The sequence below is a fragment of the Phaethon aethereus genome, assembly GCF_964289735.1.
Source record: "Phaethon aethereus genome assembly, chromosome: Z".
Taxonomy (NCBI): Eukaryota; Metazoa; Chordata; class Aves; order Phaethontiformes; family Phaethontidae; genus Phaethon; species Phaethon aethereus.
Window position 1 is genome coordinate 79,943,853 of NC_138577.1, and position 24,029 is coordinate 79,967,881.

General features: G+C 42.4%; 1 protein-coding gene across 1 annotated transcript in view; it reads left to right on the forward strand.

Annotated features, from left to right (window-relative positions):
- Nucleotides 1-24,029, forward strand: part of PLPPR1 (phospholipid phosphatase related 1) — a gene marked incomplete at both ends in the record, with an annotated part of 79,365 nt that overhangs the window by 31,406 nt on the left and 23,930 nt on the right. The window contains 2 exons of the mRNA XM_082013230.1: nucleotides 7,693-7,881; nucleotides 20,784-20,916. Coding sequence (XP_081869356.1) covers nucleotides 7,693-7,881; nucleotides 20,784-20,916 — 322 coding nt within the window. The remainder of the gene's footprint in view (nucleotides 1-7,692; nucleotides 7,882-20,783; nucleotides 20,917-24,029) is intronic.

The window sequence follows — 24,029 nt, forward strand, 5'->3', positions numbered from 1 at the left end:
GGCTTTTGTATTTATTTTGACAGTGTAAAATATATGGTTATCTGGCATAATGAAACTCTTAACCTGAATTATTTTACCACTAAGTGGAAGTTCGGTATAGGTTGTTTTTCTTACTGTCTCCAAGTGAAGTATTTGTTCATTACACATTCTTCTAGCTGCTTTATCTTTAACTAATTTCGTAATATTTTCACAAAAAGTAGATTATTTGCTGCATCCAGCCCCTTACTACACAGTAAGACAGATCTTTACCATCCATTCAAAACATTAATTCACTGCAGTCTGACAGTGTAGAGCCTTTACTGTCTGATATGGTCTTAGTCTTTCTACAGACCTGGATATGCTACAGAAATGTGAAGGTTAAACCTTTTAAGGCATGTCATTTGTGATAAAATGGTACCGAACAGGTGCTTAACAAACTGCTGTAGAGACTGAGTCATTTGTCGATCCCTGAAGAATTCACACTAACTCCCATTAATGCTAATGAGAGAGATGTACCTACTACCCTCACACCTCAGTGTGAAAATAGGCCTTTTAGCTGCTGGTGCATCTGGATCAGATGGGCTTCTAATTAATTGTTGCCTTCATCGTCTTTGTTATTTGTAAGGATAGGCTCGTCTGAGGGTGTGTTTAACATTTTCCTTACCACTTGACCACTCTACAATGTGAAAATGTAGACCCTTCTTAAGAAGTTGTAGTCAGGGTTTCAGCATAGGCAATGTCAGGAGTCTTGAAATAATTCCCAGAGACATACTGTGAAAAAGCTTGTCAAAATAATTGTTTTAAGTAAAATTATCTTGTGATAATACAAATCCAGTATTTTCCAGGAGTCTGTAATTCTGCTAGTATTTGAAGGAAGTTTGATTACCTAAGGAAACAAAATATAACGAATAAGATGTTTTCTTTCTCTATTTATGTCATGTACAAACACGAGAGGTAAGAAATCTAAATCAGGTGAAGGATGATTTAGTAATTGGTTATCAGTTGGCTACAAATAAATACAGACAACACTTACAAAAAGATTTTTGACCTCTGAACCAGCATAAGTTTCTGAGGCCTCAGTCTAATCAGGATACTTCTATCCGAGATACTACTAATCGGGAAACAGCTTCAGTAATTTTTGCATAGAGGCTTAATCTGCTTTTAGAAAGGTAAAAGTGGGTCATGAAATCTAACAATCCATGTGATTTCTTCCAATTTGCTGTGCTTCTAACATCCCTCTACTGCAGTGGCAAGACTAGAGTTCCCATCTCCAAGTAAAAACAGCCTGGCTTCCTTCACAGAGAAAGACCTGGCTCCATCCCTGGGCAAAACAGTCTGGTATGCACAGTTAAATATTTCTGATATTATCCAGTGGATAGCAAAGACACACTCTTAACAATTTCTTCCAGCAGTAACTTAGGAGTCTCATATCTAGCTAACCTGTCTGCTTTCATGACACACATATGCTATGACTGTTGGATGCTCCAATGTGTCTATTCCAAGAATCATGCTCTCATCACCTAGTTCAAAAAAGCATGCCAAAAGTTTTCAGGCTTTGCATAACAAGTGGTCACCAGAGTTTACTCAGATGAGGAGGTGGAAATCTGGTTAAAATAGGTGAAACTGTGAGACACAGTGTGTGTGTATGGAGAGTTGAAGACACTTGTGCAGGTCTGTGATGCTCTGCTCATGAAATTGTGACTGTTTCAGTTCATGAACTGAAACCCACTGAAGCTTGCTGGAAGCAAATAACTGAGCAGGTTTACTCAATAGGTATCTCATTGACTATCCACTAAGGAACACCTCATGCAGAACACTGGTTTGGTTTCTTTCAGAAGGAATCGAAATGTAGTCTTTTGTGTTGTCATTTGTGTGCAAGAACAATCTTCCAATTATCAGTCATGCACATTAAAAGATATTGTAAGATACATAAGATAATCAATAGTGTGTGGGAAGGCTGATAAGCTGAAGGAATTTACCCATTTATGTATAAATACAAGCAGTACTTGTGGGCTTTCAAGTTCGTTCATATGGATTTGCATTATGATTTATATAAGTGACAAAAGGAGATTTTTGCAGTGGCCATATGCCTGTCTTACATGACATAGAGGTTGTATGGCTAGAGACTACACGAGAAATTTTTACAGCCTCTTTTCTCCCTCAATTTCTTGCTCCTCTATTAAGAACTCTGGGGAGTGTTCAGTATAGGCTGATCAAAAAGCTCGGCCTCCCACTGTGTGTACTGTCTTTTAACATTAATCCTTGTCTTTTACAGCTGTATGTCCCTTTCCCAAATGGAGTTGGCCTCTTGGGTGCAAAACGGGGCATCTTTTCTGTGTGTAACAGTAAAAGAAAAAAAAAAACAACAAACAAACTTCCAGTTGTTTTTAAGGGAACTGGGAAGTGCTTTGCAGTGAATGAAGAGAGCGTATACAGTCTGGGACTTCAGTGCCACTATCTGTTTTTGCAGTGATTTTGTTTTGGATGTGCAGTAGTCTCTGAGTTATGCTGTCAGAGTATTAAGGTGAAAGGGGGGATATCTGGATGGATCCCCGTAGCCCTGGGATTAGTGTGACTGAATTGTACTGCTTACTTTGAAGAGTCTCTTTCTTTATACTCAGGACACAATCTTACACTAATACCTGATTAGCACCTGCACCAAACAATTACCAATTGCCCAAAGAAGATTGCAAGACTTGCTTCATATTTCTTGGACATTTAAGAAAATGATTTTTTGCAGAGAACTCCCACAACTTAAAGATGAGCAAGGGTGTACAGTGATAGGAAGGTCTGCAAGGACAGAATCAGTGAGGGCTTGTAGAGTGCTGCAGAATTTGATGGTGTGGCAAGGGACAGGTGTTAAGTGCTATGGAATTAATCCATTTAAGTAGCTGGCTTTGAGGAAAAAACACACACCAGTTGTTTGAGACCATCTTGTTAAACTTGATCTAAAATCAAGCAGGAGTTTTTAAACAGGGCTGAATCAGACACATGATATATTTCCTTAACACTACCGTGAGTGAACTTCTGCAGAATCGGCACCTAAGCATATATGATTGAGCTTTTTTATGTGCAGATTATTGCCTAATCTGGAAAAGTCTGGTCCATAAGAAAGGTAAATCTTGGCTGTGCCACAGGCTCTACTGCAACCTAAGGGCAGTCATTTTATCGCCTCTGCTTTCTTCTCCTCTCTGTAAAATGGTGGTAAGAGCAGTTTCTTATCTTACAATGGAGTAGTGATGATAAATATTAAGAATTATGACATGGTTAAATACTGTGGTAATGGAGGTCATTAAGCACCTTAGACACTTCTATTCATTGGCTGCTTTTATAAACTGAATTATGGAGCATTTTCAAATTTTCCCAAGTAAACTAAGGGAAATGAGTTGATAAGGATTAATAAATAAACCCCCTGGAAAATGTCAGTGCTAAACTGGATTGTGTTTTCTGAATCATGTAACGGGATGTTTTGTATCTTTATCTTAAGTCAACCTATCTGTTCTTCACTGCTTCTTCAATGACTGTAAACCTGAAAACAGGGAGAAAAGACAAAGTTGTTGTCTGCTACAAAGTTACTGTGGCTACAAAAATCAAGTATTTGTGCGTTTGTCATTTTAAGTCCTAGCTTTAGAAATGGAAAAAGATTAGATGACTGAATTTGATGAAGGCATCTGTGACCAGTAAATCAAACCAAATGTTGGGGAATTTTTATGGTACCACTCAATACTAATTAAACACACCTTTGTGCCTAAATATAATAGAAAAATGTAATGAACAATGCCTTCGGCAGAGTTGTACCGCAATACGCAGTTCTGCACGAAGTCTGCAAAGATGCATCACATAGCAGATTCCTTATATCCACTTGCCCCAGCACCCATCCTGGGAGTGATTGCACGGGACACCTCAGCCTGGCTGTTGGTCCATGGCCCAGCCCAGCTCTGCTGCCTAAAGGTGGCCCCTGAGCGCTCCCATTCCAGGCTATTTCTTATCTCATCACCAGGGAAAACCTCACTCCCTTGCAGGGCATCATTCCATCTCTGGCATCCCTGCTTCCAAGCCAGTTCAAACCCTTCTGCGGATGGGCCTTCTTGCCCTCTGTGCCAGATCATTCCCCAGTCACAAATTACAACTGCTGAGCAGTTAAAATGAGAATTTCCCCTTCGCAAACAAACCCCTTACTCATGACACAATAAATACATATGAAATAGCCACCAAGGGGAAGGGAAGTGAAGGGAAGGAAGGAAGGGAAGGGAAAAAGTTGTTCTCCATGTTTCTTCTTGCCTTTTGCTGAGAAGCTGCTTAGAGCAGTGAATACTCAACATGAGACACAGGAACATGCCACAGAGATGTGGTCATGTCATCACTGACTGTATGAGCGACAAAAGTTTTGCTCACATTCGTGGTAGTAGCTGGACTGTCTTTTCTGTACCTCACATCATCCCTTGTCATCATGGGACTGTGGTAGGTTCTGTTGAGCTGGAGGTCTAATTTCTGATGTCTGCTGTTGTTGTTTCCCTGAGATGGTGAGCATCAGCTACAGGATCTGATGCTTTCATGTTTCAAATCTCTTTTTGCATATAATATGTTTTTTCTTCCTCAAAAGAACAAAACACAGAAACTGAAGTGTGACCGGGATTGGGTTTATTGTTGAGGTATCTGTGTGGTGGTGTAGGTCAGTATTGACGTAAGTCAGGCTAGAGCTGTATTTTCTGTGCAGGAGGGGTTTTCATGCAGCACTGAGGCAGTCTTTGGCACTGGGAATTCAAAGTTAGTTGTGTAACCACTGGCTAAAGAGCACATTTGAGATAAATGAAATTTTCCTCCTGTATCAAAACCCCACATTTTTTGAGAAGTGTTTTTTTCCATATGACACCCAAAGAAGGGTAGAAGTTCAGCACCTGCTTTCTCCCTTTCCCAGTAACAGGAAAAAAGAGTTGTCTCTGTTGTACCATCTCCTGTTCTCTCCCCTGTGTATGTTGGCTGGGGCTGGCAACCTAAAGGATGTCTGGGGATGTGTTTGGGATAGGAAGTGTGGGCCAGATGGCTTCTGACAGTCTTGGGCATATGAGTACCTGGAACTGAGCTTAAATACTTGCATATCCAGGCATTCTGTAATCTCTAATGTGTTTATTGGGGCATGTCAGGTAGACTAGTGATAGTGTCATTGCCTTCCTGTGATGTTAATTTATAAAACTGAGTTGCCCAAGATTGATCAGGAAATTTATAGCTGCTCAAGAAGTTAAATTAAGGTGTTCTAAGTCCTTAATTATAGGACTGTGTTTGTTTATAGAGAACCCCACTGAGTCATCCAGGATGTTGTAAAGGTCTCTGGGGAATACACAAATAACAGCATCTTGCTTTACATGAAAATGTAAGGATAAACAATGGAAGTTGAAAAAAGTAAGTACTTTTTCAGCTACACATTTTAAGAAATTGAATACTCTAGCAGTTCCTTCTAAAGCTATTATTATACGATCCAGGTAAAATTACATAAGAGAATACATTTGTTCACACACCTTTAGAGGTGGATATTACATAGCAAAAAATACACAGACCAAATTTTTGGATGGATTTTTTATCTCCAATGGATACCGCAGGACACAGGAGAAGTGTGAGCGGGAAGGAGCGGCAGAGAGCAACTGGCTTGTACTGGCCATACGTGATTAGATTATCTGCAGTTCATTGTGGGGTGGCAGATTTCAAGGTTCTGGATCTTAAAGTTACTGAATCATCAGGTAGAAGCTAAAATCTTCACGAAACAAATGCTTGATTAACATTTTATGTTGATATATTACATTCATGCTGTAAATCACGGTGGGAGAAAGAGAGAGTATACGTCTTTTGGGGAAATAATTACGTAGGTTCCTATTTCCTTCAGCTTCTAAAAAGGGGCTATGTGCTCTGTCTATATAAATTTCATTTGGTACCGTAATTCTGTAATCAGCAGAAGCTGATGTTTTAATCCGTAGAGCTACTTGGTTGAGCTAAAAACATTAAACAATCCAGGCTGTATTTTCCAGGGGTGGAATTAATCTGTGGTCTTTAGAATCTGGCTACAAAATGATACTGCTAATTTTGAAGATAAAAAATGTGGAAGTGTGCAGAATCTCTCAACTTTGGCTTCACTTTGCCCTGCTTAAGTCTATCTTACAGGTTGCTCAGGGAGGCTTTGGCGTCTCCATCCTGTGAGATATTCAAAATCCGCTTGGATATGGCCCTAGGCAACGGGCTCAAGGTGGCCCTGCTTGAGCAGGGCGAGTGGACCAGGTGAGCTCCAGAGATCCCTTCCAAGCTCAACCACTCTGTGATTCTGTGATCTCTTACTTTCATCAGTGATTTCTCTGGTTTCATGGTTTTTTCTAATTTTAGTCCAACACCCAGTCAAATACACAATGACTTTAATGGCTGTCTTGTGTGTCGGAGCATATGTGCAAGGTTAGGCCAGAGGATTGCATGGATAGCCTGTAAGTGTATCTTTGAGGCAGAGTTGCCAAAATTATTTTTCAAAGCTCTGTCCTTACAATAATCTCACAGCACACAGTTTTGGTGTACCAGTTTGGAGTTTGTTATTTCACTTTCTTTATTATTATTATTTTCTATGGTGTGGCAAGATAACTTGTATATGTAACAAGTCTTGTAATAGTGGCAATAGGCACTGAATCAGATCCTGTAATTGTCATAATTTCCAAATCAATATTGCTATTTTTGTAAGTGATGAGGATTGTGATGTGAGATTTCCTTTGCAGTCTGGCAGAGAGGGAGCAAGAATGATGCATTAGTATATCTGCTTAATTTCATGAGGTGAGATTAGTGACAACCTTTGTGACATCGTTTTGAGATGTGTGTTTGAAGCAGTGGGGAAGCTGACACAGACAATGATAGTAGCTCATGCGCAGTAGCTTTGGATATATACAATAAAAGTTCATAGCTAAAGTTTTCCAGCCAGTCTATTTAGCCAGCAATAGACTACCAAAAAAGAGACAAGAAAGGCTCTTTGCAGTTTACGTGTGTAAATATGAAGATCCAGACTCAAGACAGACTCTTCTTCAAAAGCAGCTGTGGGGGAGTGGGGAAGCCAGAGAGTGCACAGTAGCCCCAGCCAGTTGTTCAGGGAGTCGGTGTTTCTGAGGAGACTTCTAAAGCTTTGCTCGTAAGCTGTGGCTCCAAGGAAAGGTGAGTGGCAGCAGGCAGATTTCCCTCTGGACGAGGCTTCATCTGGGGGCACAGAGGGCTCTTCTGGGTTAGCAGCATGGGCTTACAGCTGCAGTGGGGAAGCATTTTGGCTTTAGCTTCCTTTATCCTTCGTAATAATCCTTTCCAGCTCCCTACTGCTGTGCACAGGTTTTAGCTTTGTCACTGTTGGCTCCTGCAGTGCTGCCTCTCGTCCTGCTAGCTTTCATTGATCGTTGCTGCCATTGATGCTCACATGCTCTTTGACAAAGTAGCTGTCAAAGCTGCCGTCCCTCTACAAGCCATGTTAGGGACCTACTCCTATCTGAGACGTTCATTAGTGTCGTTTGCCAAAAGGTTTATGTAACAGATGTTGCAAAGCAGATGCGCAGAAACACACACGCTCACACACACCATTATTGCAAGGGCTGTCAGGGTGACGATAAAGGGAGGATGGTCTGCAGGGCTAGACTAGCTCGAAGGCATAGCTGCATCTGTTAAAAAATCAACTAATGTCTCTCTGTGACCATGCTGTATTTTCAGCTTGTCATCATGGCTGGGACTGTTCTGCTCGCCTACTACTTCGAGTGCACTGATACTTTTCAGGTGCATATCCAAGGTTTCTTCTGTCAGGATGGCAATTTGATGAAACCGTACCCTGGAACAGAGGATGAGAGCTTCATTTCACCTCTTGTGCTCTACTGTGTGCTGGCTTCAACTCCAACAGCTATTGTAAGTATAAGAAATTATTTGAATTCTCCACAACTGCTCCATAAATAATAGCAATAGCCCTGTAATGTTTTCATCCCCTCTCCTCTCTTTTCAGCTGTAATTGATTTACACTTAGCCCGGTCTCTGTTTTGCCTTAGCCTAATATGATCTTCATCAGTTATCTCCAGAAGTAATTATTCTGAGGTAATCACAATGCAAGATTGAGTGGTAGAGCTTATTAAGCCTTCTACAATAGCTTGTTCACTTCAGTGATTAGTTGTGAATTGCCTGGGCTCCAGAGAGGCTCTAATGCAAAGGTGATGTATTACTGGAAAAAAGAAAACAGGATAAAGCTGAAGTAAAACCTGGGACGGACATACAGTATATCTAGGTTTATTTGCTGCTATATTAAAAGGACTGTTGTAGGGCTTTAAAAGGCTTAGATGAGCAGAAAGATGCTGAACACAAAGAAAAATATGAATGCTATTTCCTTTTTATTTATAGTCTCTTTATTTTTGGCAGTCGTATCCACTTAAACTGTTTTTTTACCTGATTTTTCTTTACTATCCAACCAGGAAGCTGCAACGTAGCTGTTCTGAGCAGTTGAAAATATTCAATTAGCTGAGTCCATACAATTCCAAACACATTATTGCAGTCACTGATTAGCAAAACTTTGGCCCTTTTCCATTTTCTGTGCAGAAAGTTGCAAATTTCACAAATAGGAAGCTTTGCTGCATTTGTAGTTACACTGATAAATTCCTATCAGACTGTGTCTTTATGCACTTTGTTTTGTTTTCTTTCTTTCTCTTCATTTCTTTATCTTTAGTATTTCTTTCTGATATTAACTTGGTTTTGCATTCCTTTCACAAGTTTGTTAAAGCTGTACATGATGTATGCACTTGTGAAGGGTGAATGCTATACCATAGTCCATTTTAAGTTTAGGCTGGCGTAATTTTAATGCATGAAACAACATAACACAGAACAGGCTAAGAAGTGTGAAAGGGGTCTGCAGAAGAAGCTGTAGTTTTTGGTACAGAACACTTTCTGAAACCAAGTAGCGGGTTGGAATTAAATTACATCATGTGTTTCTGAAAAGCCTCTGCAGTAACAGTGTTATTTTCCATACTGAAACTCTGTTGAATGTTAAGACTTTCATTTTTACTTCCTGCTGCAGTGACAGATGATGTACAAATGAAAACATAAATACTACATTTGGATTGAGTGCTGGATATAAGCTAGTAAGCTCTGCTTCTTGGGTTATGTTATGCCGTTACACTGGCTGTACTGCTTCAGCTAGGAAAGACGTGGTCAGGGACATCACAGGGCTCTTTGCAGCATGCTTCACTGTGATCTCTATGTACAGCCTCAAGAGACAATAGATCAAACTTTCCTGGGAAAACATTTTTATTTCCATTTGTAATGTAGTATGTATTAATACATTATTTAAGGCATTATTTGTATTATTGTATTGTATTATTAATGAATTATTTAATTATTTGATGTATTGTTACATAGTATCGGTCAGCACAATGTTTTTATATGAGTAATTTCACTTTATTTCTCATTCGCATCTTTTTCTGAGAGACTTTCCTCTCCCTGCAGGATAATTTCAGACTTCTGCTTCAGCTAGTAGCTGACTCTGCAGACCGAGTTTTGGCAACAACCATTAACTGAAAGCTAGTAAATGAGACAGAAAGTGAGCTCAGAGTGTCCCTAAACTCTGTCCTTGCATTGCACTGCTGTTCAGACCACTCAGAGTGTGAGTATCCTCAGCTGACATCTGGTACCCAAATGGGTGCTGCCTGTCATTCAGACTGTCACAGTCTGGGAAGAGATGTTTGATCCAGTTGAATCTCCTAGGGATTTCAGTGAAAGGAGCAAGTGCAGCCATTTCTATTTATGCTGCGATGATTGTACTCTCTCTCTCAAAAAAAAAACCAGGAAAACCCAAAAAAAACCCACAGACAAAAGAACCCACACAGCTGTGCTTCGTGGGAGGGAGCTTAGCATGCATTGACTGTGGGTTAAGTTGTAGCTTCACTCCCTACACTTGCTCTGAGGGATAATCACTGACGTCCTGCAGCTCTACTATTAAGAAATGACTGAAGTCAAAGGTAATGCTAGTTCCTCTTTAAAACTACTTGTTTCTCCTCTGCAAGGCACTTGTTGCTCCGCTTTCTGACAGCAAATTGGCTGGTTTGGCTAAAGAGGATTTACAGCAGCAAATCTGATTTCTCTGTGTTGCCTGCATATTGCCACTGTCCTGACACCTCATGGCCTGAGAGGAGTGATTATTGGTAGAAAGGTTGGAACGCAGAAGCGTTGGAACCCAGCAGCAACGAGGGAGCACTCATGTTACTAGTTAACAGTGTTTCTGGAGCTATGGAAAATAGTCTAGGAGTAAGTACAAGCTCCCTCATAGAATCATAGAGTTGGAAGGGACCTGAAAAGGTCATCCAGTCCAACCCCCTGCAATGAGGAGAGATATCTTCAACTAGATCAGGCTGCTCAGACCCCTGCCCAACCTGATTTTGAAGGTTTCCTGGGATGGGGCATGCACCACCTTCCTGGGCGCCCTGTGCCAGGGTTTCACCACGCTAATTGTGAAAAAATTCTTCCTTCTATCTACTCTAAATCTACCCTCTTTTAGTTTAAAACCATTACCCCTTGTCCTATTGCTACAGGCCCTCCTAAAAAGTCTGTCCCCATCTTTCTTATAAAGACCCCTTTAAGCACTGGAAGGCTGCAGTACGGTCTGCTCGGAGCCTGCTCTTCTCCAGGCTGAACAACCCCAACTCTTGCAGCCTGTCCTCACAGCAGAGGTGTTCCATCCCTCGGATCATTTTGGTGTCCTCCTCTGGCCCCGCTTCAATAGGTCCATGTCTCTCCTGTGCTGAGGGCTCCAGAGCTGGACGCAGAGCTGGGGTCTCACCAGAGCACAGTAGAAGGGCAGAATCCCCTCCCTCCACCTGCTGGCCATGTGGCTTCAGATGCAGCCCGGGATATGGTTGGTCTTCTGGGCTGCGAGTACACGTTGCTGGCTCATGTCCAGTTTTTCATCCACCAGGAGTCCCAAGTCCTTCTCGGCAGGGCTGCTCTCAGTCCCTTCACCCCCCAGGCTGTACTGATACTAGGGGTTGCCCCAACCCAGGTGCAAGACCCTGCACTTGGCCTTCTTGAACCGCATGAGGTTCACACAGTTCCATTCCTCAAGCCTGTCCAGGACCCTCTGGATTGTGTCCCATCCCTCAGGTGTGTCAGCTGCACCACTCAGCTTGGTGTCATCTGCAAATTTGCTGAAGGTGCACTCGAGCCCACTGTCTATGTCATTGACAAAGGTATTAAACAGCACTGGTCCCGATATGGACCCCTGAGGGACACGACTCATCACCCATCTCCATCTGGACATTGAACCATTGACCACTACCCTCTGGATGCGACCATCAAACCAATTCCTCATTCACCCAACAGTCCACCCATCAAATCCCCATCCAATTTAGAGAGAAGGCTGTTGTGGGGGACCATGTCAAAAGCCTTACAGAAGTCCAGATAGACAACAGCGGTAGCTCTTCCCTTGTCCACTGGTGTGGTCATTCCATCACAGAAGGCTGCTAGGCTGGTCAGGCAGGACTTGCCCTCAGTGAAGCCATGCTGGCTCTTTCAAATCCCCTCCCTGCCCTCCATGTGCCTTAGCACAGCTTCCAGAAGGATCTGCTCCATGATCATCCCGGACGCAGAGGTGAGGCTGACGGGTCAGTAGTTCCCAGGGTCCTCCTTGCTAACCTTTTTCAAAATGGGTGCAATATTTCCTTTTTTCCAGTCTCCAGGGACTTCACCTGACTGCCAGGGCTTTTCAAATGTCATGCTTGGCAACTACAGCAGCCAGTTCCCTCAGCAGTCTGGGATGCATCTCGTCAGGTCCCATCGACTTGTGAGATGTCTGAGACACAAGCAGTGTTTAAGTGCAGTCCTGTGTGCACAGATCTGGAGAGGACTCAAAGTCCTGCTTTCAGCATTGCTGTGAGGTGTTCTAATGCTTGCAAGCCAAAAGGGAGCATCTTTGTGAATTTAATGGAATAGCTTTGTGTCTCAGTCATTTGTCTGTGACAGTGGCCATGGGGAAAATGAATGTGTGTATTTTATTTCTTCCCTGACAATGCTTCTCAAAAGTGCTGTTGTGGGTTGTTACCACTGTATGTGCATTTCCCTGCACTTTTAGTGGCAAAATAAATGAGACCAGCCTGTTTTTCTGCAGTTTTATTTGTTGTTCTTGAAACATGTGATGCTGCTGACTGTTTAACCATTTTTTTACTACCCTGGGTGGTTAATCATCATACATCAGAATTACAAAAGTCTTAATGCTCCTACTGATAACCTCTCAGTCTCTGAGAATGAGATTCTTGCAAGGGGGGATGCCTGAATCTCATGATGACAGTGTTAAATAAATGAAAATCTTATACGCCTGGCTCCATTCTGTGAATTGCATTTTTCTCCCCAGTGTTCCACTGAGAATAGGTCAAAGGCTTTCATCTGCTTTATTAATTTTTAATTTTCTGAGTATGGTGGTATTAGCATCTTTGCAGCAAAGTAGTAGGTTATGGTTAATGTAATTAATAAATTACACCTACATAAGGAAAAATTTGTTCTTCTTTGTAAAGAATGTAAAAATTAAGAGCACCTTGAAAGTTCAAACACTGGAGCTTGAGTTCTGTGATCATAGGTCTTGTGAATTTAAAAGTGACCCATCTCACAGCAGCATGTTACACAGAGCCTGGGAGAAAACATAGTATTTCAATGCACTGTCAATTCCAAAATACTGGGGCAGGGAGGGGTAAGAAATAATAATTCTTTTAATTTTTACCAGTATGAGAACTTTATGAAAACAATGTTTAAAGTGGAATAAGTTGCTTTATACAAACATAAAATTTTCAAGCCATTTCCTTAAAAATATTCTGGGGTGACTCCACCATGTTCATTAGTGTCTCTCAAGACCAGCTTTCCCTGCTATGAGGTTACTGCAAATCAGCCAATTCCCCAGCTGGTACTAAACCATCCTTCCAGAGTTCAGAACTGCTGCCTGCACTGCTCCGTCCATTGTGGTTTGTCTGCCCCCCCGGGAGAAGCAGAGAGGCTTAGGAGCAGAGCCAGGTCACTGAAATGAATGCTGAACAGCAGCTCGAAACTTCAAGGGCACTGTTCTTTGTTGCCTTAAAGTAGAATGGAAAGTGCTGCTACTGTTTTCATGCAATCTTCAATTTCTTGCCTTCCGTTTCCAGGTTGGAAGTGGCAACCTACATGTAATTGTTAACTGGCCAATGCTATTGATTTGTGGAAAGGAGTATTTGTTTTCAGACTATGTTGGAATCGGACAAACCGAGCTAATCTGATTATTAATTAGAAGGTGAATTACAGTGTTGATCAAATTTATCTGAAGCTGGAGGAAACTGTTCAGACTTCTCTCTACAATCTGCACTTACCTCCCAAGCTTCAGAAATACCCTTCTTTTAGATCATTTTCCTCTTGTCTCTGCCAGCCTGCTTCCTTGTCTTTGGCTTAGTACAGCCATGTTATTACAGTGATTTATTTCGAGAAGGGAAGCCAGGGAATTTCTGCCTGAGTCGGCCGATTCCCCTGTGGCAGCTCAGCAGCAGATGCCGCGAAAACCAAGAGTAGCTGACGCAGCTCAGAGCTCTGTTACGGTAGCTTCTTCCCAGCTTTTTCAGGCAGAAATCCCTAGGCTCTGCTGGTGACGGTGCTGCCAGGAAGCACAGACTCCTGTGCTGCGATCTCCTACCTGCCATGCTTCACCCCGTGCCGGCACGTCCAGGTGGGCGGCAGTGGGGAGGAGAGATCAGTGTCAATGCCTGGGCTGTCCCTTTCTCCTTGTTAAGGAAGGATACATCCCTCTCCCAAGGAGATGGACCACACATGACGCTCGCGTGGTCCTGGCTCCCAGGGCTGGCCTCCGTTTCAGCTTGGTCCTGGAGAGGGGGATCTCCACTCAAGGCCATTTGGCTACACCTTCCCTTTAGTGTCTGGAAGCGGAGCTGGGGCTGCCCACAGGGCAAGGCTGGGGGAAGAGCCGCGCTGCTTCTCCAAGTGTCCTCGGCAGTGGTGGCTTGTCTCCCTCTGCTCGAGGCTTGCCAGGCCCGGGCTGTGAAGTGGTGAATGACAAGCTGCAGGACGTAGGAGTGAGGCAAAGGTGTGCCCATTAGCCCTTGTAAATGTTGATATTCTCGTATTTGTGCACCATTCTGTAAAATAATAATTACACCTTGTTTGTTTTGTGTAACACTTTCAGGCGCTTTTAGTGCCATTATCTCCAGGACTTTGTGATGCTACCGATCACATGCCAGTTTCTGAGGAGCAATGCAGAGCTATGGGGAATGTCTTGATTGGAACTTCAGTATAATTCTTTTAGACAGTTTTACCCTAGTAAATTGGTTTTTTTGAGCACAATGATAAGGCAAATTTTGGGGCAGGCTAGAATCCAAATTGTGGATTTTGACCCTTTTGACTTGGAATAAAAGAAACCAGTTTTCTTTTTCTGGAAAAAGGCTTTTAACTGTTCTTTGCTGTTGTTTTCATTGAACAACAACAAAAAAAACACCCCCAAAAAAACCAGACAAATAAACAAAAAAACCCAACCAAAGACCAGAATGAGATAGTAAGTAGTTGAATGCAGCCCTCAGAAGATTATGGATGAGCTGGCTGTGCAATGTTCAGCTGAAGACATTGCTTCATTTCCTCTTATTGTTATGCAAAATACAGCATTGATTCCTGTGGGCTAGAGAAGACCTGTGTAGGTGGTGATGGCAAAGATGAGAGAGTGTCTGAGAAAGCTCTCTGCCGATCTCTAGTCCTTATGACCAGCAATGGTACTGATGGTACCAGGGAAACCCTCTGCCCTCCCAGGCAGGCTTGGGCCAGGGTCCTTGCTGCAGATCACAGTAGAAATACTGTGTCCTGGAGAGGGTGCCAAGGCAGACCTCAGTGATGGCTTGCCTCCTAAGGTGTCTTTTCTCAGGATGAAGGTTGCTTAGTGTTTGCCGCCCGGGTTTGACTGTGGAGGCTCTGCTGTGCAGTGTCAATATTTGGCCCTGTAGGTAGCAGGTAGGATGGTGGATCAATAACCCTCAGGCCCTAAGGCTAACTGTGAGGGAGATCTAATGAATTAAGGGACTAACAATGCTAAGTGAAAGTCAATATGAACCATGTTCTTGGTGGGGACTATAGAGAAGATGGAGACAGACTGTTCAAATCACAAGAGGCAGCTCAGCAATAGACACAAGCTGCAAGAAAAGAAACTGATTAAGTGTTAGGAGAAATCTTTTTACGGTGACAGAAGTCAGATACTGAAACAGGGCGTTCCTCAGCATGGTGGGGTCTTTGTTCTTGAAGATGTCCCTCACACAACTGCTCCAGGCTATGGTTTGTGCTGGCCCTGCTTTGAGTAGGGGTTGGACTGGAGGCCGCTGGGGTCCCTTCCCAGCTAAATCACTGTGTGGTTCTGTGCCTCTGCACTCTGTAGCGCTGGCGAAAATGTTCTGCTGTTTACCTAATGACAGATGAGTGGAGCCACGAGCCCCTGTGTGGAGACTGAGGAGTGTCTCTACCAACAGGCAGCTATGCTAATGCAGTCCTCGGTTACACTGTGACACAAAAGGGCAGAATTGCTTTTGGCCCAATGCAAGCCAGTGCTGATGAAGCACCTGCTGGAGCACTCTGCAAAGGTCACCTTCTGGTGAACAGGCCTGCTTTTCCCAGGGAGAGTTGCGTGGAGTCATTTTGAAACTGGCTGACTGGGGCTGAGAGCCCCATAACCCTCATCTGCTTATACTCATGGTTTTTGAGTGCTCTGCCCATAGCTTGTGTCACAGCTATTGCCTTCCTTGTATCTGCTCCTCCCCTAGGCTGCTATTTGAATGCTACAGACTTGATTAATTTAGTTCTTTCTATTTGAGATGTTAAAAATGCAGCCACACACATTCAGGAAATGTCATACAGCTTGCTGAAACCTGCCCAGAACTGAGAGTGATGATGTCCCAAGACCCAAGTTCAGTTTTGTTTGCTGCCACTTGTGTATGTCAGAGCATGTCTCTGGATTTGGTTTCTGTGTAGAAAGTGGTGGTAACAAGGATTGACTATGCCACAAGGATGCTGTTAGAGCAAACAAGTTGAAAGATTTAAAAACTCCCAGAAATCAGAATAATGTAAACTTAATGCATAAAAAAGACAGAGAGATCCTGTCTGTACTTCATTAATTCTTCCTAATATGGGATCTCCATCATCTTGCTGTAACTGGAAATGCCAACAGTTGTAGTTTTTTGTGGAAAGCAGGAGAAGGATGTTGTTTCACAGGGAGACTTCAGGCAGTCCCAGGCTGTGGGCACAGCTGTGCTTCCTGAATCTCTTCTGTGCACCCTGGCTGACGCTCCTCCTTCTTTATCTGTGTGGAATCGCAGCTGAAATGAAAACTCTCTGCGGCAACTTTCACACAACTCCAGTGTTTGCTGAAAACATGAAAAACATAGAAAAATAGTGCTTTCCCATTTGTCGCACCTAAGAGGCAGGAGGGCTGTTGAGATGCAGCCTCTACTAGCAGTGATGTGGGACTGCATGGAGGCAGTCAGGCCAGATCCTGCCGGAGAAGAGGGGCGAGCAGTTTGACTAAGTTGCAGTGAGTCTGTAGTGATTTTTCAAAGTGAGGCAGGGAAAAAGGAGGCAAGGCTGGGGCAGTGTGACTGGTGGTGAGCCAGTTCATGCATAGGAGGAACTGGATTGTGGTGCTCCACGTGCACAGGAGTTTGGAGAAACATCATTAAGGAGGAAGATTTCAGCTACTGGAGAAGAGGTAAGCCAAAGCGTGGCAGGGGAGTGAAGCAGGAATGCAGTCCTCAGCTTTGCCAGAGGATTTGAATTGAGGTACAGGGCTAATGTCCTCAATGAGAGAAACTAGTAAAAGGATCAAAAGCCCTGGACCCATCCTTGGTTGTCAGCACCATCAATAATTACTTTCCTAAATTGAGTATCACTCTTCAAGGCAGCCCCCCACCCTAGTGCACAGTTCCTGCAGGAGGGCTGCTCTATGATGCCAGTCTTCTGCAACCTCCTCTTGCTTGTAATCCAGATTCGTTCCTGGGTAGTTTATCTTAGTTCATCCTTACGGAAACAGCTCTTCCTGATGTTTACCCCGATCTATTTTTAGAATGCAGTTGTGCAAAGAACCATTTGGCATGGAGACTGTGAGCTTATCAGAAAGTGTTATAGGAAAAAAACGAAAAGAAAATTTCAAGATTCCATGTCCCTTTAAATGCAATAGTTACATTGTTTCATCAGTTAAATTGATAAATAAATTAACAAACTGTTGGTAGTCTGTACAGGAGTGCAGGGAGTATTGGTGCTCATGTTGTGCTGAGAACCTGAAAGGGGAAGATGTGATATTTCACTGTCTGAACATGTCCCTTCACAAACTGAGGGACTATAATTTCCAAATCTGTAATGGACAAAAGGCTGTTGAAGAGGAAAATGGGACACATCGTTTTATCCCCTTTGCTCAGGAGGACCCAGGAAATAAATAAAGCATGGGCAGCAGAGGTTTTTAAGAACTGAATGTTGAGCAAGTATTTGGTGACACTGCCAGTAATGGGAAGGCAGGGTAAACTGAAGTTTTCTCAATGGATGAGTTGAAATCAGTAGAGGAAAAAAGACTGCTGGGTAAGTATTTCTAATTCATACTGGGGCTTTGGGGCATCACTGTAGTGTTTTTACCTAATAGTAATATGACAAGGAAAGTGAGCAAGAGTGTCCAAGCAACATAACCTCAGTGTAGTTGAACTGCTATTGCAATCAGGAAATCAAGAACAAAATCACAAACAGTGGCATTACCTTTACTTTCCTATCGCCTGCATCACCTCAGACTTTCAGTCCCCAACCGCCGGTGCAATTTTCTTGCCATTTCTGCTATCTAATTAAGCCAATATGCTACAGCAGTTCATTAACCTTGCATTGTTTTCCCAAACAGAAATAAAATAAGTACTTTGCTTGCTGTTTTCTTTTTCCACCCATAACTGTGTATCTATGTTTAGATTTCAGATTTAGAACTAAATTGTACCAGTTTCTTGGGTGCTGATTCTGTTCTGGCAGAAGCCATGGAGCTAAGTACTTAACAGTGTCAGTGATTGATTTTGGGAGGCCAGCTGGACAACTTGGCTGGATGCGGACCCTGCTCATCCAGAATCATCAGGTTTTAAATCATTGAGAATCAGCGGAGTTACTTGACTTCAGAAACACCTGGAGGGAAAAAAAAGTTATTTGAGGAGCTATTCAGACCACATTCAATTTTGCACAGCTAGTTTAGCTATCAGAACTAGATGCCCAGTCTCCCATTGAATTTTTAGAGTACAGCAAGGCTCACTTTCTAGAGCTCACATTAAACATACAGGGAAACAAAATCCTCAAATTTCTGCAACCAAATTCAGTGCCAGAGGTGGCACCACAAGAATAGTCCAGTCATGTTGAATCATCTTACATCACCTCACAAATACAGCATTATTACTATACAGCTAAACTCTGTATTAAACTGCAGGCAGTGTTCACTTAAAAAAATCACATTTTGATCTGTTATACTATAGGAAATCTGGGATAACTTTGCTTAAATCAGTGGAATGGAACTGAACAGATTTATAGCCTGGCGAAATTTACTCCTAAATCTACGTGGAACTAATCTACCCACATGGGAGTTGCTAGGAGTATGCCAGACAGCTAAATTTATAGAAATAAAGATGGGAATTGAAGCGGGAAAATACTCAGTTAACTGCTGATGCAAAGGAACTTTAGAAATGGACGTATTGTTAAAGGAGGACTGTTAATATGCTTTATACCTACGTGTCTCTTTATTTGAAAAGTTTGGGTTTTTTCAAGTCCACTAACCCATGTCTTCACAAAGTAGAATTTCCTCAGAATGTGAATTGTCTCTCAGTGTGTACGTACAGCCCCAGGCAGACAGAGAGCCAAAGCATTAATTCAAACTTCTGAGCATTATCATAATTCAAATAATAAACGGTTTGAAACAGAGTGTCACTTTTAAACTGCTTTAGTGCAGATGGTCTTTTTCTTAATTCCCAGCCCCATAGTTAGTGAGCTGAGCTTATTGAACTGCATGCCAATTCTGTTAAGAGCAGATGGAGTGAAACGGGATAGAGGCAATATTTCAGTGCGGCTCCTGTGCATCAGCTCCCACCCCCAGATGCCATTATCGACATACATTTTACAGCTCTACATCTCTCGCCATCAGCGGTTAGAATTATAAAGAGGTTGAACATACTTGGCTTAAATGTCAATAATCAATAAGGATGCTCATCTGGCTTAATAAGGATAAATTGTTGTCCTTGAAACAACATACCATTCCAGCAGTCAAAGGGAACTCAGGCTATTTCCTTGATATTTATACTAACACTGGGTGTCTGTGTGCATGTGTGTGTGCACACACTTTTGTTCTGCGTTTCTCTGACCGTTACCTAGTACTATGGATTCCTCTCGTGTGCTTTATAATAACGTATTGAATTAATTCCTTTGAGTGCTCCCCGTTCAAAAGCTCATTTCTTCCATTTCAGACTGGCTTTTTTTTTTAAAGACTTTCATTACAAACTCTTGTCTTTCTAAAAAGCTCCCAGATTCCCCATCTGAAGCCTGCTGACAAAACACGCTAGGTGGGATTTTCAGAAGTACACACTCTGAGTGGACCATCACTGCCTCCAAAGCCTGTAATCGAATTCTGTCCAGCTTTAGCTAGGGCAGATAGACCTCTGTGCAACAGACTTAAATTAATTCTGAGTGCTTAGGAAATACTGATACTATTCCTATGGAAAACAGTTATCATTTTTACCAAAAGCTTGGATGTTCTGATCACAAAAAAATGTGTAATGCATAAGCACAGCTAACATCAAGATCAGTGGATCCTTGGAGACTTCAATTTTGATGTTTTAATAACTAACACTGGGGATTTATTAAATAAAACAGGCCAGAAGCCGTCCTTTGGCCCTGAGACTAGCTGGCATGTGCAACCTGTGGCTAAATGGCTGAACTCCTGCCTAAATAGCAGCGACTGCATGCAGCTTTCCTAAGGGGACTTTTCTGAGACTGTTGTCACCAAGCCAGGCTATGGCAGGGACCATGCGAGCAATGTAACAGTGTGGGTGGGTGGCTGTGCTGCACCCATACCCTGGCACTTTTTACGTCATTGGTACAAATACGATGTATTTGTCCAGCATTTTCACTGACGTCCCCAAAAGTTTTGTGACTTCAAATCAGTTTCCATTGCAGGGATGTCCGTCATCTAAATTTCTTTTCAAATTTGGCAGGAGATCTGTAACCTGTCTGGCAGACTTAGACAAGTATAAGTTTGAGAAGGTGTGGAGACTGCAAGAAGCATCCTGTACTGCTGAGGCTTGCTGGTAAAATGTTGGAGTGGAAGCATTACTTTACTGTACCCTGGATGTCTAGAAGCCTCTGTACGTGTAGTCTATACTGTCAGTAATTTTTAAATGCTAATAGCAGGACATGACGAATTCCACGCCAATCTCATGGGAGCTTCTGTGATCCACAGTATTCATAAAGCTGTGTTCAAAAACGCTGTTTCATAAAGCTGGGATACTCCTGTATCCCAGGAGTTAGTATAAGAAGAAGGCCTAATATTTGCTGTGTCTTGCTAGCGAGTGCAAGAATGACAGATGATTTTCTTGGCTGGGATCTGGGTCTATGCCAGTTCATCTCAAGTGAGTAAATGTAGCTTTGCTGTGAAAATGCAACGTCCCGAAGTCACACTGCTGTGTAGTAGTTTCTGTGGGCTGGAACCAGACACCCATGTTTTAATGTTTGCTCATGTAATTTTTAATGTTCCGTTTCTTTCCTTTTCCTGGCAGATTTTTATTGGTGAAATATCCATGTATTTCATAAAGTCAACACGAGAAACCCTGATTATTCAAGAGAAAACTATTCTGACTGGAGAGTGCTGTTACCTGAACCCACTGCTTCGAAGAATAGTACGTTTTATAGGTAAGCATCCTGAGCACTGCAAGCTTAGTCCCTGTTTGCACCAAAGCAGAACGAAACATCCTAATAATCTACACCACAAAATTAATTAAGCTGTGAAATCTTTGCAGGCGTCTTCCACCTTAGAGGGATAGTCCCCCTCAGGATTTGCAAGGTAACGTTCAAAATGTGCCATGTCATGCTATCTGGAGCTGGTTTATATCCTATTCTGCTGAGCTTAATGCTTCTTCTGGACCCTTGAAGAAAGGTTATGCCAATCAAATAGTTATATGAATAATTCCATCATTGCTATTCTGTGTAAGCTATCCATTTTACTTACAAATTGGTCTTCACCAGCTCATCTCTTTGGCATTTTTCTTTTCAGCTCTAATTTTAACATCCATAGCTCTGCCACATGATGTTCAGCTGAGCACAGTGTAAAAAAGCCCAGAGCCTACTTCACGATAATGTTTTTATTTTTGTTGTATTTGTTTTTTGTTAGAGCTTTCATTGAGTTAATTGCTGAGAAATGAATGAAGAAGTTCTGTCACTAAATCATTTGGAGGTTGCTTTATATGGTGCTTGCAAACCGGTATGCCTTTTTCACACTATTGATTAGTGGAAAAAATGCCTGTAAGACCTTACTTGAGGGGACCATCCCATGGTTCTTTTGGAGCAGGAAGAGGAACAGCATTGCAGCTTGTGTTTCTGCTGTGGCTCTGACAGAGAATCTGGTTGTCTTCTGAAGGCTTCCAAATTCACAGCCATTCAAGGCTGCCCAAACTGCACCCCTTGGTGTTTAGAGATCAGGAGGGCTGGTTGCTCAAATACTACTTCCTTGTAGCAGCAGAGTAAGAAGAGGGCAGCTTTGAACTGCATGTGCAAGGGGCTCTAGTTTCCCTCCTTCTTATGCGTTCATGAGAAGTCCCAGGTTCATGCATGGGTTGGTATGGGATGGCTTGTCTCACTGCTGGCATGAGCTAGTGGTAAACATGGTTCCTCACTGACCAAGAGGGGTTTTGCCCACAGAGCATCACACGAGCTCCGTCCCTGTATATTCTTAGAGATAAAGGATCCTCACACACTGTGTCTTACAGAGTGCTGGGTCTGAATTCACAGTCTGACTTAAAAGCAGCAACGGAATAAAAAGCTGACAATACCTGGATTGCTTCTTCCCTGTCACTGCTGAGTTTTTGAGCTTTTTCTGGAAGAAAAATGTCTGCTGTAACTGCGGCAAGCATTGTATTGCTTCCATGGAGCATGGCCCTGGCTGCAGGGTGGGATACTTGCTCAGAACATGGAGCTGAAAGGCTTACCCTATGGTAAGGTTTTCATCATCAGCAAATACATGCTGCAAAGGAAGAAGAGCTATGTGTTACTTTTTCCTCTCCTCTCTCTGAGCCTTATACATGGAAGTTAGGAAGTGAAATGTTTTTTTACCTTCCCCCACAGTGGGGATGGAGGCAAGCCACCTGTGGTTCATTACTCACCCTGGCCTGTGTGCTGCTGATAAAAACAAGACATGGGAATGTAGTTAGAAGTAAAATACCCTTGAACTTCAGATAACCTCTGGTATATATTGATGGATGGTAAACTGCCATTAAGAGAGAAGCAGGGTACCAGAGTCCAGTGGACCACTCAGGGCTGTTTGACTGTTCCAGGACTTCCAGTATGTTGCAAAGTTCTAATCAAATACTTTTGCCTGCGGGGTCAGCACTAAAAGAGCTTAGACCATGGAGTACTTGCTATATGTTTTCTTATAGCTAGCTTTATTCTTAAGCATATCATGCTATTGTTTCTCTTTCGGTGGAAGAAGAGAGGGTAGTGTTGATAACAGTGGACTCTGAGAGAGTAGTGGGACATAAACCCTGCTAGAGAAATCAGTCTTGGCTTTGCAGCTTTATTTGTCTTCCTGAGAAAAAAGGAAGGTAACTTTATTAGGAATAGCTTAAAGCGTTGGTGTCATCTTAAAGTACACTGTTTGCTTGTTTTCTTCTGAAACCTTCTCCCCGCCTCTGCGGTAAAGTGAGAGTAGAGTTTGCTGAAAAGTGGCTAAAATAATTTATGAAAGGAACTAAAAATAACTGCACATTTTTGATTGAAATTCCCCCTGCATTTTGCAAACATGACATGGACTGAAGAGCTGTAGCCCATGCTGGATGATCAGGGAACTTAGCTCCATACAGTTGCTTACTCCAAAAAGGGACTACCTGGATGCTTGGCTCTGGAGAGACTACCAGGTTGCTCATACATGGATTTCCTTGCATGTGTCTTCTCTTGCTAAACTTGAGGACCATAAATTACAGATTAAGTAAGTTGTCTTCCAAGATACCTTAGCAAGCAGTCTGGCTTGTTGCAAAGAAGTTTGCTGCTAATTTAGTCTTGTGACAAATTCATTGGAATATCCACATCTGATGATTTACTTTGGCCCAGTTGTGTAAGCAAGAGTGTTAAGTGAGTACCTGCAAAAAGTAGTAATTGAACTCCTTGGAATATTGCCTTTTAAGTTATGACAGTTGGTATTACTCAAAAGGATGAGAAAAATCCTTCACTGTATCTGGGTGCTCATTCATCAGGAAAAATGGACAATGCTTCCTGACCCTGCAAGGCACATCATGGAGACCTTTTGAGAATTGCTATTTCCAAATCTTAGAAAGAGGCTTTTTCTCCCTCCATGACTCTATAACTAGAGTTGCTGGGAAGAGATGGGGTTTTAAGAATAGTAGCCTAAATGAATTAAATTCCACAAAACAAGGAGAAAGTTACAGTTACTTCATTGAACATTCACTTAGGTTTTTTAAGGAAAGAGAAACAAAAAGGGAAGCTCCAGACAACCTTTGGTGATATGAAAGATAAGCACCTTTGTCATACTGTTTCCATGGGATCTTTTGGATTTGGTTACTAGACTTGAGCCTTTTCCCCTCTTGCTTTTTCTTCAGGTATACAGAATGAAGTGCTTGTTTGCACTTTGATAGTGGTACAAAGGATTACACAAAACCAAAACCCTGCAACTCTTCTGGGATGCTGGCAAAACCTCATGTTTCTTTTCCTTCATTTTTCTTATCTTCCCTACTATGCTCTTCACTATTATGCTCTGTCCTTATTTTCTCCTTGTTTTCCTCAAGCCCTCAGCAGCT